The 20,315-nt window shown below is 43.2% G+C and overlaps 1 protein-coding gene across 1 annotated transcript in view; it reads left to right on the plus strand.

Annotated features, from left to right (window-relative positions):
* Nucleotides 1-20,315, plus strand: part of ALDH1A1 (aldehyde dehydrogenase 1 family member A1) — a 55,811-nt gene that overhangs the window by 6,049 nt on the left and 29,447 nt on the right. The window contains exon 2 of the mRNA XM_084627991.1: nucleotides 12,344-12,448. Coding sequence (XP_084484117.1) covers nucleotides 12,344-12,448 — 105 coding nt within the window. The remainder of the gene's footprint in view (nucleotides 1-12,343; nucleotides 12,449-20,315) is intronic.

The following is a 20,315-nucleotide window of genomic DNA, read 5'->3' on the forward strand; positions in this document are numbered from 1 at the left end:
CAACAATTATATCCAGTTAGATAGAAATCTTTCTTGCCAAAGGATAAACATGGGGTAAATCCAATTTGTAGAGGCCAGCTTGAGTAACATGGGTGCACGCTGAGGTTTGCTGCAGAGCTGGGGATGAGGAATTTCATTTTGAATCCATAGAGTAGTTTAGGAACCACTCCTCAGTTGCTATTGAAACCTTTGGAACTTGAAACCTTTGCAGAGTAGCCAGCTGCCAGTTGGCGACCAACTGTCAGAGGATTCATGCAGCAGATAATCCTGCCTTTTGTCACCCACATAAGGAGGTCCTGCAGAGCTGTGCTCCACAGCGTATAGTAGACGCGCACAGGAAACCTTCTTCTCTTTTTCTGCAGAGCTGCAGTAGGTTCCACTTCACACCAAACCCTCTGTGGGTGAAATGCTGTCTGTGCGCGTATAGTAGACGCGCACAGGAAACCTTCTTCTCTCTTTCTGCAGAGCTGCAGTAGGTTCCACTTCACACCAAACCCTCTGTGGGTGAAATGCTGTCTGTGTGTGATAAATAACTATAGTAAGATAATAGCACTCTTTGTCTTAAGAGTGCCTTGCAAACACTAATCAATTTTCACAATACACCTGTGGGATGGAGAAATATTATCTATATTTTCCAGATTGTGAAACTGAGCCATAAAAAGGGCAAGGGTGCCCAAAGCAATAGAATAAATCATTCTCAAAGCCAGGATCAGACCTCAGGAGTTCCTTGCTCCCAGTCCTATGCTCAGACCGTGAAAGTAAGCAAATAAAATCCCCAGACAAGGACCTTAAGACTTCAATATTGCCTAAACCTCACAAGGCTGAAGCTAAACCCTTGCAGAGCTGCCAATTTCCCACATTTCTGATTGTCTGCAATGACTTGGAGAATTTGGAGAATCAGGATTTTACTATATTTTTATCACTGAAGATGAATTCCAGTCAAATAAGATTTTGCTTGCAGCCACCGTAGAGCTACCACCTGGGTCTGTATTTTGAAATACAAAGCTTCAGAACCGTAGAACAGTGTCAGAATCCATCTACAACAAATGTTGATTTCTAGTTCTAGTGGAAAGGACAAGAGTATGGTCATTATAAGACTTGCCATCTTACTTGAAGATCTCAGTGAAAACAATAGCTCTACCATGCACACCATAACATTTCTAAGTAAAAAGTTACTTGATGCAAAGATTTGACTTGTCAAAAACTCTTAAACCCAATGAGTCATATCCAGTCCTTACAGGTGAACATGAACACTCATACAGCATGTGCAACTGTGGGTGAACATCTGGCAAAAGAAACACCTTACTATGGAAGACCTGGCTATCTGACAGCAAACTACCACACCATGATGTAAGATAACTGCTACTGCTTTTGTAAGCATGGGCAATGAGTGTACTGCAATTCAAGCAGGCCAGAGGCTGATCTTTGTTGCAGCGTCCGTTCACATTGGCTTGTGCACTAGCTGGTTCTGTTTTCAGTGCACCACAGCCCATGTGTCTATGCAGTGTACACTCCAAAGGAGCGTAGCTGCCAACATACTCTGGAAAAAATAGCTCCCAGGGTTACAACATATGTACCATTGCGTATAGGTTGGATTTGGGCTTTTTGCACCATTTTCTTTAGTTCATACCTGTATAAGCAAAGTCATAATGTATCCTAACGGAGATGTTTGGATACTGCAATTTTCAGTGTTCTTGTACATTGTACAGGTTTGTACATAGTGAAAGGTTAGGATAAGGAGGAAGTGACATTAGGAACAATAATAAGTAAGGGACTCTAAAATAATAGCATTGTGTCAGTATGCTAAATGCAGTACTTAAACCAATATTTGCAAAACTTCCCAAAATGGTAAGTTTTACTATTACTCCTTTCACAGACAGATATGAATTTGGCATACTGTAGCATCACCCAGCACTGTTATGTTAATATTTACCTTTTACTTTGTCTCTTTTCTTGGCAACATAGCTAGATGACTTCATAGGATTTTTTCTTGTTAACCACCTGACTGCTGTGCATCTGTGCCCCCTCACAGCATCCACAATTTCATATGGACTCCTTAGGATCAACCATGTGAAATTGCTAGGAAGTCATATAGTACCTTATTATCTTTACAACTTTTGACAAGCCTGAGGTTCAGGCACTGTTGGCTGCAGGCTGTGCATATATCTCTTTGGATACCTAGACAAATACACCTCTACCCCGATACAACACGATCCTCGGGAGCCAAAAAATTTTACCGCGTTATAGGTGAAACTGCTTTATATCAAACTTGCTTTGGCCTCGAGCATTTCCGTTATTAATAGTAACTTCCCGCCCCCTGACTGACCCCTCAGAACCCCTGACCCATCCAGCCCCCCCACTCCTTGTCCCCTGACTACATCCTCCAGAGACCTCCCCCGCCCCAACCACCCCTCCCAAGACCCCACCCCCTATCTAAGCTCCCCTGCTCCCTGTCCCCTGACGGTCTCCTCCAGAGACTCCCGCGGCCCTAATCACCCCCAGGATCATAGAATATCAGGGTTGGAAGGAACCTCAGGAGGTCATCTAGTCCAACCCCCTGCTCAAAGCAGCACCAATCCCCAACTAAGCCCTAGTCTACACTAGGACTTTAAGTCGGATTTAGCAGCGTTAAATCGATGTAAACCTGCACCCGTCCACACGATGAAGCCCTTTTTTTCAACTTAAAGGACTCTTAAAATCGATTTCCTTACTCCACCCCTGACAAGTGGATTAGCACTTAAATCGGCCTTGCCGGCTCGAATTTGGGGTACTGTGGACACAATTCGACGGTATTGGCCTCTGGGAGCTATCCCAGAGTGCTCCATTGTGACTGCTCTGGACAGCACTCTCAACTCAGATGCACTGGCCAGGTAGACAGGAAAAGAACCGCGAACTTTTGAATCTCATTTCCTGTTTGGCCAGCGTGGCAAGCTGCAGGTGACCATGCAGAGCTCATCAGCAGAGGTGACCATGATGGAGTCCCAGAATCGCAAAAGAGCTCCAGCATGGACCGAACGGGAGGTATGGGATCTGATCGCTGTTTGGGGAGAAGAATCCGTGCTATCAGAACTCCGTTCCAGTTTTCGAAATGCCAAAACCTTTGTCAAAATCTCCCAGGGCATGAAGGACAGAGGCCATAACAGGGACCCGAAGCAGTGCCTCGTGAAACTTAAGGAGCTGAGGCAAGTCTACCAGAAAACCAGAGAGGCGAACGGCCGCTCCGGGTCAGAGCCCCAAACATGCCGCTTCTATGATGAGCTGCATGCCATTTTAGGGGGTTCAGCCACCACTACCCCAGCCGTGTTGTTTGACTCCTTCAATGGAGATGGAGGCAACACGGAAGCAGGTTTTGGGGACGAAGAAGATGATGATGATGAGGTTGTAGATAGCTCACAGCAAGCAAGCGGAGAAACCAGTTTTCCTGACAGCCAGGAATTGTTTCTCACCCTGGACCTGGAGCCAGTACCCCCTGAACCCACCCAAGGCTGCTTCCTGGACACGGCAGGCGGAGAAGGGACCTCTGGTGAGTGTACCTTTTAAAATACTATACATGGTTTAAAAGCAAGCATGTGAAAGGATTACTTTGCCCTGGCATTCGCGGCTCTCCTGGATGTACTCCCAAAGCCTTTGCAAAAGGTTTCTGGGGAGGGCAGCCTTATTGCATCCTTCATGGTAGGACACTTTACCACTCCAGGCCAGTAACACGTACTCGGGAATCATTGTACAACAAAGCATTGCAGTGTATGTTTGTTGGCGTTCAAACAACATCCGTTCTTTATCTCTCTGTGTTATCCTCATGAGAATCAGATATAATTCATGGTCACCTGGTTGAAATAGAGTGCTTTTCTTCAGGGGACACTCAGAGAAGCCCGTTCCTGCCGGGCTGTTTGCCTGTGGCTAAACAGAAATGTTCCCCGCTGTTAGCCACGGGGAAGGGGAGGGTTGAGGGGGTAGCCATGTGGTGGGGGGAGGCAAAATGCGACCTTGTAACGAAAGCACATGTGCTATGTATGTAATGTTAACAGCAAGGTTTATCCTGAAAGAGTGTAGCCACTGTTTTATAAAATGTGTCTTTTTAAATACCGCTGTCCCTGAGAGTAAGTGGCGGGCTGAAGACAGGGCTGAAGCTCAAATGTGGCGGCAGCGTTATGAGAGGAGGCAGGATTCAATGCTGAGGCTGCTGGAGGACCAAACCAGTATGCTCCAGTGTATGGTTGAGCTGCAGCAAAGGCAGCTGGAGCACAGACTGCCACTACAGCCCCTGTGTAACCAACCGCCCTCCTCCCCAAGTTCCATAGCCTCCACACCCAGACACCCAAGAACGCGGTGAGGGGGCCACCGGCCAACCAGCCACTCCGCCACAGAGGATTGCCCAAAAAAAAGAAGGCTGGCATTCAATAAATTTTAAAGTTGAAAACTTTTAAAGTGCTGTGTGGCATTTTCCTTCCCTCCTCCACCACCCCTCCTGGGCTACCTTGGTAGTCATCCCCCTATTTGTGTGATGAATGATTAAAGAATGCATGAATGTGAAGCAACAATGACTTTATTGCCTCTGCAAGCGGTGATCGAAGGGAGGAGAGGAGGGTGGTTAGCTTACAGGGAAGTAGAGTGAACCAAGGGGCGGGGCGTTTCATCAAGGAGAAACAAACAGAACTTTCACACCATAGCCTGGCCAGTCATGAAACTGGTTTTCAAAGCTTCTCTGATGCGTACCGCGCCCTCCTGTGCTCTTCTAACCGCCCTGGTGTCTGGCTGCACGTAACCAGCAGCCAGGCGATTTGCCTCAACCTCCCACCCCGCCATAAACGTCTCCCCCTTACTCTCAAGATATTGTGGTGCACACAGCAAGCAGTAATAACAGTGGGAATATTGGTTTCGCTGAGGTTTAAATGAGTCAGTAAACTGCGCCAGCGTGCCTTTAAACGTCCAAATGCACATTCTACCATCATTCTGCACTTGCTCAGCCTGTTGTTGAACAGCTCCTGACTACTGTCCAGGCTGCCTGTGTACGGCTTCATGAGCCATGGCATTAAGGGGTAGGCTGGGTCCCCAAGGATACATATAGGCATTTCAACATCCCCAACAGTTATTTTCTGGTCTGGGAAGAAAGTCCCTTCCTGCAGCTTTTGAAACAGACCAGAGTTCCTGAAGATACAAGAATCATGTACCTTTCCTGGCCATCCCACATTGATGTTGGTGAAACGTCCCTTGTGATCCACCAGAGCTTGCAGCACTATTGAAAAGTACCCCTTGCGGTTTATGTACTCGGCGGCTTGGTGCTCCGGTGCCAAGATAGGGATATGGGTTCCGTCTATGGCCCCGCCACAGTTAGGGAATCCCATTGCAGCAAAGCCATCCTCTATGACCTGCACATTTCCCAGGGTCACTACCCTTGATATCAGCAGATCTTTGATTGCGTGGGCTACTTGCATCACAGCAGCCCCCACAGTAGATTTGCCCACTCCAAATTGATTCCCAACTGACCAGTAGCTGTCTGGCATTGCAAGCTTCCACAGGGCTATCGCCACTCACTTCTCAACTGTGAGGGCTGCTCTCATCTTGGTATTCATGCGCTTCAGGGCAGGGGAAAGCAAGTCACAAAGTTCCATGAAAGTGCCCTTACACATGCGAAAGTTTCGCAGCCACTAGGAATCGTCCCAGACCTGCAACACTATGCGGTCCCACCAGTCTGTGCTTGTTTCCCGAGCCCAGAATTGGCGTTCCACAGCATGAACCTGCCCCATTAGCACCATGATGCATGCATTGTCAGGGCCCATGCTTTCAGAGAAATCTGTGTCCATGTCCTGATCACTCACGTGACCGCGCTGGCGTCGCCTCCTCGCCCGGTATTGCTTTGCCAGGTTCTGGTGCTGCATATACTGCTGGATAATGCGTGTGCTGTTTAATGTACTCCTAATTGCCAAAGTGAGCTGAGCGGCCTCCATGCTTGCCTTGGTATGGCGTCCGCACAGAAAAAAGGCGCGGAATGATTGTCTGCCATTGCTCTGATGGAGGGAGGGGTGACTGACGACATGGCTTACAGGGTTGGCTTCAGGGAGCTAAAATCAACAAAGGGGGTGGCTTTACATCAAGGAGTATTTCAGGCAGGACTTCACGGAGGGTTCCAATAAGAAATGGTGCACCTAAGTTACTGTTCTTATTGGAACAAGGAGGTTAGTCTGACCTCTGATTGATACATGGCTAGATTTACCTCGCTGCACCTTCTCTGTGAGTGACTGTAGTGTGACCTAGAGGAATGAGTCCCCTAGACGGGGGAGGAGGCAAATGAGTACAAAACAAATCTGGTCTATTTCTTGTTTTGATCCACTCCATCTATCTTTTACATCTTTGGCTGGCAGCAGACGGTGCAGAAGGACTGCATGCATCCACATCTCATGGCTGCTCGGCAGAAGATGGTACTGTACGACTGCTAGCCATCCTCATCTCTTGCCTGCCCGGCAGAAGATGGTACAGTATGACTGCGAGCAATCCGTATCGCCTGCCTGCTCACCATAAGACGGTTCAATAGGACTGACTGCAGGACTAAAGAGAATGACCTGGTCAAGTCATTCCAAATTTAGTCCCTGCGCCCATGTCTGCCCAGGCGCTCCCAGCCGACGTGGCCAGGAGCACCTCGGACACGACGATGACGGCTACCAGTCGTATTGCACCGTCTGCTGCCAGAAGGCAATGGGTTGCTGTTACTGTGTAGCAATGCCGTACCTCGTCTGCCAGCACCCAGGAGAGATACGGTGACGGTTACCTGAGCGGGCTCCATGCTTGCTGTGGTATGGCGTCTGCACAGGTAACTCAGGAAAAAAGGCTCGAAATGATTGTCTGCCCTTGCTTTCACGGAGGGAGGGAGGGAACGGGGGCCTGATGATATGTACCCAGAACCACCCGCGACAATGTTTTAGCCCCATCAGGCATTGGGATCTCAACCCGGAATTCCAATGGGCAGCGGAGACTGCGGGAACTGTGGGATAGCTACCCACAGTGCAATGCTCCGGAAGTCGACTCTAGCCTCGGTACTGTGGAAGCACTCCGCCGAGTTAATGCACTTAATGCACTTAGAGCATTTTCTGTGGGGACACACACACTCGAATATATAAAACCGATTTCTAAAAAACCGACTTCTTTAAATTCGACCTTATTCCATAGTGTAGACATACCCTAAATCATCCCAGCCAGGGCTGGATCCCACCCCCGACCGTTATCCACACCCCCACCCACTAACAGGCCCCCCAGGATGCCAATGCCCCTGTTCCCCATCCCCTGACTGCCTCGCCCCCAGAACCTCCAAACCATCCAACCCGCCCTGCTCCCTGTCCCCTGACCGCTCCCCAAGACTCTCAGCCCCATATCCAACCCTTCGGCCCCGGCCCAGCACTCTTAACACGCTGCTCAGAGCAGCGTGTCAGAGCCAGACACACTGACGCGCTGATTCACCAGAGCGCGCAGCCCCACCCCCCCAGAGCGTGGCTTTACCACGTTATATCCGAATTTGTGTTATATCGGGTCGCGTTATATCGGGGTAGAGGTGTAATCTAAAATGTGTACAAAAATATAACTGTAGGATAGTAGGCATCTCAGTTTAGGAAATATTTTTGTGGACTTGAGGTTTTCTTATCAAAATATCCACCTTTACCACTTTTTTGGTCACAGTCAGTTTAAGTAATATATCTAGTTTTTGAGGAAATCAATCTCCATTCTCCCGAATGAATTTAAATCCTTTGTTACACAATTTATGTGGTGGTGACATCCACATGCTAAATTGCAAGACCATGTGATAAATATATTTATTCTGCTGTTACCTGCTTTCTGCCCTGTGGTAAATCAAGCAACTTAAAACAAATTCCTACTAGGCTGAGCTATAGAACAGGGTGATATTGGAAATGGGATTAAATCTTTCTCATGCTCATTCTGCTGCAGCTTTGTCTTGCTGCACCCTTTGAGTTTGGCTCCATGGTGGTAATATGAGGGACTGACGGAGGAGCTTTGTGCCAGAAGGTGATGGTTTTAGCTATGATCATAGATATATGCCTGCTAAAAAAAACCCACTATGAACGACAGTGGTAGAGTTAGAGCTTGTTGTAAAATATAATGCAGAGGGTGAGGGATCTGGATCCACAGATAATGGAGAATACTTGATAGGGGAGGGTACTTATTTTCACTATTGGTGGTCTTATATAATAATGCCCACAATAAAGACTAGCTAAGGTAACAGCAAGCACCAGTGTGAGCACTAATCTTTTTACCCATTAGGGTATTTCTTACCGATATTTTTCCTACTTCCTTTTCTAAACCAAACTATATGCTGCTTGTGAGGCATTTCACCAAAAAGTGTTGACTTTTTGTGAAAGAAAACTTAGCTCTTCAGAGCTGGTGAAGAAGTCTTTAATGGAGCGTGGATCTAGCCCAGTTAATAAACAAAACCTTGTTCTAGTTAACATTTATATAGAAACCAGTACCTTGAATTTCACCCAACTGTTGAGTGAATTACTTCCCACTTGGCTCTTTTAAAATTCAATATCAATGTTAAGATTTTACAGGCACTCAATAGTTAAACCCTACAGATCTGACATATATGGGGAGGCATTTTTCCTGTTTCACTCTCTCAGCAACTGCTGGGCCAGTCCAGTTTTGCACCACTCTTAAAAAGAGGCTATGTCTTAAAGGCACAAAAGAGAGCACAGTATTTGATGCAAAACTATTATAATCAGTTTACCAAGGTATAATGTTCACCATAAAGAAAAACACTTACCCTAATTTACCATGGTGACATGTGAGATGTCAAATTTTCCTTATAGTTACAAAAGAAAATAACTGCAGTATCTCCAACACCCCTTGCTGGTAACTGTAGGTAAATGTTGACTTTTTGATAGCAACTGCTTTGGTTTCTTTCACAGCATTTTATAGGGAGACGTTGTTTATACCGGCTGTACAGGCACTCATACTAACCTTCAAGCAGGATTTACAAGTAACTGAACACCAAGGAGAGAGACAGAATTACCCATTTATGAAATCCTCATTTTGTGTAGTTTTAGAACATATGCAGTCAGCTTAGGGACGATCAGTGTGGCCTAATACCAAGGGGAAGGAAAGTGCCATATGGAATAGACTACAAAATTCAGAGTAAAAAGCAGATAAGATTGGGTGGTGATTTTATCCCTGCCAATCCTGAAACTTCTCTGCTGTCTTTGAAGAAAGTGCTCACATTTGACTCTGTTGTCATCCAGACATTCTAAGGAATTCAAATATTTACTTCTTGCGGGGGATTATTCCAGAGTGAGAGTGAATTTGCAAATAAGATAATCAAATGTTTTCCTGTGTGAGTGACGTCATTTGTGTGTTTAATGTTACTGATGATGGATAATGATATCCATTCCATCTAGTTTTATTAAAGTGTGCTTCTGTGCCAGGATATCTCAATGTTCCTATCTGTGCGTGAGGGTGGTTGTTCCAGCTATAAAAAGGAAAACTGGCATGTGCTGCTCTTTCTGCCTGTATAAAGGTTAAAGCTACATATGTAATGCAGTTCCTGGCAAATATGAAATAATCTTTGGATGTGATCTCAGCAGTTTTAAGGTTGCTGCATAAACCAGTTTAATTATCTTTGCTTTATACTGGCCACAGTACATTTTTTGTTATTCATTATGTTTGTTAATTGCCAACAACGTGCTCAGTCCTATATAAGAGCTTAAAATCGAAAAGACAGAAACCAATAAGACAGGATAACCAGAGGGGAGAATAGCTTACTGTTTTGATTAGTTTTTAAATGTCACATACTAGCCCACTTCTAGTGTGGACCGTGCAAGAAGTTAGTCATTAGAAATCATTGGAATGAGAACCAGTTGCTGGTTTGGTTACCTGGGGTGAGGAAGGTATTCCAGGCAAAGGCAAAAGCATGGAATAAGGCACAGAGAAAAATGTGAGAGAAGGAGATAAATGGAACATCAAGTCTGGTGTCATTTATAGAGGGAAAATGGTCAGACAGACATGATAAAAGATTTAATCAGAGATATAGGGTGGAGCGAAGTTGTGTAAGGCCAAGAAATGCTAATCTGATGTGGTGGATGACTGGGATCCAATGAAGACACTCAAGTGGGTGGTGACGTAATCACAAAAACAGTACGGTATATCAGAAAACAATTTTTTTCTCATTTCCTATGATTGGAAATCCCCTTTTCACAAAATATATAACACTATAGCAGATACGTTTTAAAATCCATACACACACACACACACACCCCCAAAATTAAAAGAACATTAAGGTTGCAAAGTGGAGCTCTCCTGGGAACTAAAGTTGGTAACCATCTTGCCTAAAAATACTATGTGGTTATGTAATTAAAGACCATGCACCAAGTTCCTTGCCGGTGTAAATTTGGTGCAGCTCAGCACCAGCAGAAAAATAGGCCCACACTATTGTAATGCATACATACAGCCTTCACTTTTGCGTTGCCAGACTTTTGAGAGCTTAACTTTGTGTCTGTGTGAAACTTCCTAGGGGTGTGTTGTTTTTAAAACAAAAAAAATTTAAAAAAATGATAAAACAAACATAGGTGTTGGAACTAGGAATGCTGGGCGTGCTGCGGCACCCCTTGGCTTGAAGTGGTTTCCATCATATACAGGGTTTACAGTTTGGTTCAACGGTTCTCTGCACCCCCACTATGCAGATTGTCAGGGGGGCTGGAACAACAAAGAAATTCTGTCCCACACAAACCTTTGCTAGAAAACAGTAGGATACTCTCAATGTGTGTGCAGAACAAGGGAAGGGCTCCTGCAGGATGATGCAGGGCTGCTCTGAAGCGCTTCATCATGCCCTACATAATTTCAAACACTGACTGGAAGGATATGGGACTCCTTTGGAATGAAAACACATAGTCAACCTTAACTATAGACCTTGTTTCACAATCCATCTGTAATACTCTAGAATTAACATGGAAACAAGTTACTGTGCACCATGGTCTGCTCTCAGGTCATGGTGCAACCTACTGAAGTCAGTGCGGTTTCCCCCACGTAGCTGAGAATGCAATTTGACCCACTATATTTAGAATGTATCTCATTGCACAGTGTTTTCACTTAAATAACACAATAATTTATAGTATTATAACCGTTTTAATAAGTTTCCAGCATTGTTGCATGCATTTTGAAATATACGTGCAATGTGTCTTTAAGATCCATCTAATCGTTACAAAGACAATCCATGTTTTGGCTAAATAAGCAGTGTCATTTTAGTAAATGCCTCTTGATCTGTGGATACTCCTCCATGAAATGAAATAGATTCCTTAGTTCCTGTAAAAGATTAATATCATTACATTTCTGCTTTTAAATAAGCTTTTTATTAGGATCATATTTAATGAAGCACCAGTCCGCAGGCCAGAGGGATTTGGAAATAAAATCACAGAGATTAGAGTTCCTTTTTATTTTTCTCCTGTGATATGGAAGTAAAGGAGTGTACAAACCACATTTTCTTGCTCTTGCACTATGCCTCAATGGTTCCTTCTTTGTTGTAGATTTCATTAAATTGGCTGCAGCACTTTAGTGTTGTCTTTCATTTCAGAGACACATGTTGTTTGAAAGGAAATGAAAGAAAAGTTAGATAAACAGTTAAATAAAATTGCTCTCTCCAAAACATCTATGACTGCTCTGACCTAGTTGTTTGTCGTCTTCTGTTAGGTGACAAATCTTCTGCCTCTGAGACACAAAGGCTCCCCTGGCAGCAAAACCTGTGTGGTTCTGCTGGGCAAAAGGGAGACAGGATTTCAAGAGGGCTATACAGGGAGTTTACATTCCCTGTGCAGCACAGAGCTCAGTTTCTCAAAGAGATTCCTGTATGCCTGCGGAGCAGGACAGGAGAATATACTGCTACACCATTCCATCTGCCGTCTCTACCCATGTTGAAGGGGTTTATTAATACTAGAGGAGCTGCAGTAGTTGTGAAAGTGGATAGAAGGCTCTGTAGGTCATATACTGCCTTCTATCCACTTGTGCTAGTTCCCTGAGTGCCAATGATCTTAAAGAAGCAATTATTTTATTATATGAGATGAAAGCCATGAGCGAATGTCTGCATTTTTTAAGTCATTGGTGACTCGAAGCAGATAGGTGAATGTTACTGAAATTTTCAAAATCTTTAAAATTCCACATTTATTTATCCGTATTTACTCTGCAGAACTCGAAGGGGCCTATTCCCCATTGATGCATAGGGACCTAAAACAAAAAAGGATCGTTGGATAGCTATCAGGTGACACCATACTAATATTTCATTGCAACAAGTAATAAACCACGACGATATCTGTGTTATTGATGATGTTCCACTCTTTGTTTCCTTATTTCTTTGCAGATATTTATAAATAATGAATGGCATGATGCAACTAATGGCAAAAAATTTGCAGTCTATAACCCTGCAACTGGAGATAAAATTTGTGAGGTTGAAGAAGGAGACAAGGTAGGTTTTTAAAGCTTTGCCATGTCACTGCTTTCTTTGTATCCAATCCAGCACTTGCAAGGCAATGGGACATATGCTGTGCTGGTGCCAATTGACACAGTTCCACGACTTCCGTGGAGCTATACCAGCTTCCCCCAGCAGAGCATTTGGCTCCATGACAGCTTTGCTATTGATTACGCTGAGACCAGGAGCAAGACCTTTTTATCAGCCACTACTCCAGTGTACAGTAGTTTGTGAATCTGGAAAAGGATTTAGTCGCTCAAGTAAACTTGAAAAAAGAGAACATTTAAGAAACAAAGCCCCAAACCCTGTGTTTGGCTAATTGTTTTCTTGATTCATCTTACTATTATTCTGGCTATTTATGTCTGTATTCTTTCCTCCCATACTGCCCAGCTCCTTCTTCTGATTGTTCCTTCAGTGAAGATATAATGACATACCTGATACCATGAAAATAACTGGGATACAATGTATTCATCACTGACTGATTTATTTCAAAGTTTTGCTTACTGTGAAAGCCTTTCTTAACAGTTCTATTCACACTAAGCGCATGTACTATGTAAGGACAGTTACAATAGTCAGCCACACTGGTATTTGGCCACGCTAGCCACGTTAATCCCTTAACTCATATATAAAATGTCAGGGAATCTTTGCTAACAAGTGGTCACAACTCTGTATGTATGTCTTTTGTGAATGATGACACTTCCAATAAGAGAGTGCATCCTTACAGCACAGTGGATCATTGATTTCATACAGATTTGCAGTGATGAATTCTGCCTGCTGGATCACCAGCACCAGTTCCTGTGAAATGGATCTGGCTCATACATTCCTAATTGTTAAGATTTGATGGGAGGACTGCAAAAGGTGGTAATAGCTGAAGAGAAATGTACTTATTTTGCCATGTATAAGACCATTTAGGGGGAAAAAGATACACTTACATACAGATTTCAAAAATCTGGAATGGAACCTGAAGAGCTGAAGAGCTGAAGAGCAACTTTCGTATCTTTTCATAATTTTGTATAATTTTCTGTTTGAAAAGACTTTGCTTAATAATACTATCTAGTTTCAGTGCACATTATCAAGTACAGAGAGATATGTTTAAATATAGCAGGCTCTTTTGTTTCCATAGTTTTAGGACTGATATCCAGAGACATTTTTTGGATGAACTCTCTAAAAGGAAGCCTGAGATGCGGGTGTTCTATTTCTAGCTGACAACTGTAGAAAAACTTTTAACTAGACCTGTGGAAAAAATTACTGGTTTTATCTGTTAATGTTTTCATCCATGCAAATATTTGCCTTTGTGAATCTTCATTCCCGAGCATGCATGGATACACAGGCACATGCAGGCACACATTTTTTCTGTTTCTATAAAGTTTTCTCATTTGTGACATCATTTTTGGCCTCAAAATTGGCCCGTTTTTGCTTAGAAAAGTTTGCACACAAATAATGAGTTTTGTGTATATAGATGGGTCCGTGGTGAAATTAATAACAAAATGCAGAAAATACAATTTTTCAGGGCTTTTGCATTTCATTAGAAATATTTTGCACCTGTTTTAATACTAAGTACCCAGTCCTGTTTTCATTGTATATTTCATAACTCCCACTAAGTCAACAGCCATAAAGAAATGCTTATTGGGCTGAATCTTCAAATGTGATCACACCACAATTACCCTAAAAAAGTGAGATGGCCAGAGGCTAGGTCAGTCCCTTTTGTGACTTTGAGGATAAACAGGCTGGGACGCTACATCCACCAGATGACACTGTCATCAACAGAGTCACTGTCCACACCATTTTCTGGAGGACCCCATGTAACCCCTTTTGCCTTGACTTATGAAACTGTACCTTGCTTTTAGAAGCCCTGGCAAAAGATGTTTTAATTACGCTCTCAGCTGGTGTAGAATGGTTGTTGAAAGTGCTTTTGGCAGATTGAAATCCCATTGGAGATGTTTATGACCCATTTGGATTCCAGTGTCTGTATTACTGTCAATGCTGTACTGTGGCTTGCTGTGCTCTTCACAATCTTTGCAAAGCCAGAGGCGAGTCATTTCCTCCTGAATGGAGCTATGACAGATAGGGGCCACTGAATCAGTACACTCAGTCAGAAGCCACTGCTGGAGCTGGATGTACCCAGGCAGAAGTCAGGGATGCTTTGTGCTCGCACATTATAAACTTGCATGGCCCAATGGAAGAAGAAGAATAGTACATTTGTGAATGTGCTTGTCGGGGGTGGGTGGATGGAACTCATTGATTGATGGTGAGGGAGGGGTGGAAGGTTGGGGAGGGGTGGAAGGTTGATTGTCATGCAATATGCTTATGACCACTTCCCGAATGGGGTTGGGTGGTTGGTCCACAGTATGGACTGACGTAAGGAAGTGATTAAAATACGGATTGAGGTAGCTAACTGTTTAGAGGACTAGTGTTTGCATATTAATTCCTAATTGTCCCTAATCATGTGTTTTACCTTTATAATTTGAAATGTACATTGTGTGATGTGATGCAGTGATAGCAATACACTTTCTTGATGATAAAATCAAAAGCTTTATTTATAAACATGTATCAGGAAAGTACGCCGTTAACCCATTGCCAGGAAGGCCAGTGGCCATTACCACACCAAAACACCAGTACACAACAGAACCCTTTTTAAAAAAAAAAAAGCGCATGAACAAGAGCAAACAGAAACCCCCTACTGTTGCATGTCCCCTGCCCCCACCCCCTATTCTCCTTGCCCTTCTTTTCCCTTTTGCCACTCGGTGCTGGGTGAGATGGGAGGGGGTCTATATGGAGGATAGCAAGGGGCAAAGTTGCCTTTCCCAGTCGTTCATGGGGCCTGCTTGCGTGGGCCACCCAGCCATGGAGTTTTTCCCAGCTGTTTCTGGACTGCATCACAAGGCACGGTGAAAGAGAGTCAAGCTCCGATATGAGTGATGCAGCAAGAGCTGATACTCTTGTGGCCATTAGTGATATCAGCTGCTCAGCTCTGTCCTCTACCTTTAGCCACCATTCCTGTTCCAGGAACTGCAAAACAAGAGACAGCTCCCATGTTGAAATCCTGCCCTCAAACCTGAGCCTTTCCTCTTGCCTCTCGCCATGACTTTCCTCTCTCTATAAGTCCCTCCATCTTTGGTGCTGGACCTGCTTGTTGGCCAACTCCAGAATTTCAACCATATGTTCATCATGGAAACAGTCTGTGAAGGTGCAAGGTGAAGGTTCAGGCTTCTGCTGCAGTATAGGTGAGCGGTGGAGGTGCTGCAGCCAAGAAGAGGTCAAGGGGCCTGGAACAGGACAAGATACAGAGGGATATTGTCTCAGATAAACTCAGAGCAGGAGCATAGACAAACTTCTTGTTGTATTTCAAGGACTTAAAATGTTACTTTTCCAAGCTTCAGACCACAGAAGCTCCCTGGACACAGCCTGCTTAATCCCAGCAACAGAAGTACAGGAACAATGGAAAGTTAATTTGAAAGCTGGTTTTTGCTTTCTAAAAATTGTAGAACTACTTGGCCTTGCGAGGTGGGAGCATCAGTGGCTGAGCTCCAAAAGCTTTTTCTATCATTTCAGGCCTTCCATATTTTGGAGGACATAACAGTCCTTTTTGTGCCCAATTGACACAGAGAGATGTTATTCTAGTCTGCTGGTCAGAAACCTGCAGCGTATGCAGCTGAAGTGTTCATACGTATAGTGACTGAACAGCACATCTATGAGTGGAGTTGGCTGGTCAGCTACCAAGGTGGCCCAGGAAAATGATTCCTTTTCTGAAATGTGACTGCCTATCTGGAGTTCCTGTTTCAAGAAAAGTTTACAGCTATCAGCACCAGGAACTGGGTCATAATTCATGACTGAATCAACAGGATGATTTCTTAGCTTCCGCATGGCTTAGCCTGTTATGGCTGCCCACAAACACATAGAACTCCACAGCCATCCTCCTTATCCCCCCTCCTTTCCCCGGCCACATTTCTGGACCAAATTTCAAACTCTAGTCAAATATGGCACAAAGAGTTTTGTCACCTATGGACTGCATGGACTACTTCTAACTGACATGGACTAGATTAGTAAATGGAAAACATTTCCCCTTCCCCTTCCCACAGTTCACTGTTTTCAGTCAAACTCCTCATAAAACGGTCATGAAGTCAGTGAGTTGCCCAAGGTGCAGTTCTGATCCCTGGTTTGAGACCAGAGTAATGTTAATCCACTCCATGAACTGGTCACCGAGCCAGTAAATTTGCAATGCTGCCAGCTTCTTTGCTATTTCCTGGTACACGTGGTCATTCTAAGTACTCTGACTAAAGGATACAGTTTTGCTGGCTTTATACCAGAGATTTACCCAAATCTGGCTGTGCTCCCATGACCATGAAGCAGTACGCTTTGCAAAAGACTTCTTCTGCTCAGCCTTTATTGCAAACCCAGAAGAGTCTCATGGTGGGTTTGTAGCTCAGTGTTGGGAAGACAATGGAAGGGTTGAACACTGACCTATCAAGCTGCTGCATTACACCAATGGGGATTCTGTCTGTTTCCCTTGAGTGGATTGGAGATGCTAAGGACAGAGCGGACAAAGGAAGTTGGCCCATGGAACTATGGGATACTTTTGGCAGACTCTCAGGACCAAGTCAGAGTAGGCTGCATCTACACTGTAAAGCAACAGAGCTTAAATCCTGGGTCCATACCCTCCACCCCTGCAGGGTCCTAGAACCTAGGTCTGAGCCCAAGAGATTTGTGTGTAAACAGAAGAGGGTTTGGGCTCAAGTCTGAATCTGGGCCCGGGCTTACTTTGCAGAGTAGACATACCCAAAGTTTCACTGTCACAAAAACCCCTTCATATTCAGCCTAAATGCCCCCTTAATGTTCTCGGATTTCTCCCAGTTTTATCGCTTTTTACTAGACCAAATCATTTGTTTACTTTATTATATATTCAGCCTTTGAATACATAGGAGCTGTTGCTCAGCTTCCCATCCCCTTCCAGTAATCATTTAACCCTAATATGGTACTGATCCAGATCCAGCATAAAATATTCTGTCTGCAGCATAATTCTGTGGATTCTAAATTACAGATTTCAGCACTTTACCAGAAACCTGTACCATAGATTTGACGATAGGATTCAGGTCCAAGTGTGATTGTCTGATAGGTGTCCAAGCATAAGAGCTGATTGTAAGATACCTGGCAATGTTTGGAACATCTTTGCTATGCAAGTTTGGATCTATTTCTTGTAAAATAGATAGCTAGATAAAGTCCCTCATGAGAATGGTTTCCTGTGGTGTCAAATATCTCAGGAGGACTCATGATGTTGGATACATGACTGCATTTATTGAACAAAAACTCCATGTAATGTAAAGCAAATGCACATCTATAACAAGTGTTTTGTTTTTTTAAAAAACCTAGTAAATCTGGCCCTATGAAATCTGGTCTTGGAATTTTTCATTCTTGTCCTTCTCCAGTCCAGGTTGTCTGTAGCTGATGCTCAGTGTGGCTTCATCTTCATTTTTCATTCCTTTTGTCCTTATCCAAAGAATTTCATAACCACTCTTGATTGTATCTCACTGGCATTGTAGGTATCTTTCATGTAAAGTGCTACCCCTCTGTCAGGGTTCCCTCCCTACTCTGAACTCTAGGGTACAGATTTGGGGACCCGCATGAAACACCCCCTAAGCTTATTTCTACCAGCTTAGGTTAAAAACTTGCCCAAGGTACAAATCCTTCCTGGTCCTTGGATGAGTACTGCTGCCACCACCAAGTGAGTTAGACAAAGATTCAGGAAAAGGACCACTTGGTGTTCCTGTTTTCCCAAAATATTCCCCCAAACCCCTTCACCCCCTTTCCTGGGGAGGCTAGAGAGTAATCTACCAACCAGATAGGTAAACAAGGCAAGCACAGACCAGACCCTTGGGTTTTTAGGACACTAAAAACCAATCACATTCTTTAAAAAAACAGAACTTTATTATAAAGAAAAAAAGTAAAAGAAGCACCTCTGTGAAATCAGGATGGAAAGTAATAAGACTTAAAACACAGATAATTCCCCCGTAGGCAAAACTTCAAAGTCACAAAAAACAGGGATAAACCTCCCTCTTAGCACAGGGAAAATTCACAAGCTAAAACAAAAGATAATCTAACACATTCCTTGCTATTACCTACTATTTCTGTAATGTTAGATGTATCATTTCAGAAGGAGCTGGATTACTTGCTTGGTCTCTCTCTGTCTCGGAGAGAACACACACAGAGCACAAAAACAAAGCCTTCCCAGATTTGAAAGTATCTTCTTTCCCCATTGGTCCTTCTGGTCAGGTGCCAACTAGGTTAATTGAACTGATTAACCCCTTACAGGTAAGGGGATTCTGTACCTCTGGCCAAGAGGGATTTTATATTACTGCATCCATAAAGATTGTTACCCTTCCCTTTATATTTATGACACCTTCTACTACTTCTCTTTTTAATCTTTAAAAATCAAGTTACATTGCAAATCAGGTTGGCCTGATATTTGATCATCCTCAAATTAAATTACTCATGACCTGCAACTGTTCACTTAACATTTGAAACTCTTGTAGCTTTCATTCTTTACAAGCAATCTAACAACTCGTTAAATAAAGAGATAATGCTGTTCAGCATACAGGTTTGCTTCATATGCAGTAATTTTGTAAACTAATGTGTAATGACAACTGCTATTAACTAAATTGTCTAGTGAAATGTACAAATCTAATAAATTACAGTCATTGTAAACCTAATATTCTAGAGTCTAGTCTTTAGCCAAGAGATTTTAGGAATTTAATTTGTATGTACAATAGAGTTAACAGAGAGCTGTACACTGCCTTTCAGTGTGTTTTTTTTTTAAGTGAAGATTACAAAGTACAGACACATATGTGAATGGGAATGGTTTTCCTTTCAGTTAGATGGCTCTTTTAGGCTATGCTCACTAATCCTGAAGGCCCCTAGTAATAATAAAGCATGACTACATTTATTTAACAAATGGTCAGTGAGATGTAAAGTAAATGCACATTTATAACAAGTGTTAAAAAAAAAAAAAAAACCTAGTAAGCCTGGCCATGTGCATAATTATCTGTCTCTGTCTCTTGGTGTAGATTTTCTATGTTAAATTAAGTCTCATACAACTGACAGAACAGTTTTATATTTTATATTTTTTGCTCAAAGGATTAATTAGTTGAATTTTTGTTTTGCTTTCTGGTTTTATGGATTCTAACTAGCTATTTTTTACTGTAGAAAAGATCACTGCAAAAATAAGCATTTGATCATATATAGACTAAAAGCATCTATTATCCTTAGGCCAATAGGCACCATAAAATTAAACAGTATTAATTATTATTTTATACAGTTGTTCTGGGTCATTAATATCTGACAGAGTGCATGGGAGAATTTTGAAATTTCAACAAGTATGATGGAAAATGTCTTGAACATATTTGCATTTTTTTTTACAACTAGATCTGCAAATTCTATTCATTATATGATATTGGAATCACAATTAATTAAAATGAGCATTTGAGACCATTTTAAATGGTCTAGCCCAACATTTTCACCCTTGGGTGCCTAAAACTAGGCACTTAAATAAATGGCCTAATTGTCAGAGGTGCTGAGCACCCACAACTCACTATTGGCTTATGTGTGGATCAGATGGGTTGTGAATTTGTGGGAGTGAGGAAGAGGATCTGCCACTGTGCAGACCATTCAATCCTCTCTCTCAAAGCAGGGCCACATTAAGGGTACATGGAGGCTACTTCAGCCATTGAGCTGAGATTGCCTCTGCAGAGCAGCTACAAGGCTACTCAATCGGCTTGTAGGGTGGATGTTCCCTCATTCTGCTGTGCATTTCCCCTGGTATTCATGCTGAGTGAAGGGGTGGGGCGTAATACCATAGAGACATTGTGTACCA

The sequence above is a fragment of the Lepidochelys olivacea genome (assembly GCF_965140295.1).
Source record: "Lepidochelys olivacea isolate rLepOli2 genome assembly, chromosome: 5".
Taxonomy (NCBI): Eukaryota; Metazoa; Chordata; order Testudines; family Cheloniidae; genus Lepidochelys; species Lepidochelys olivacea.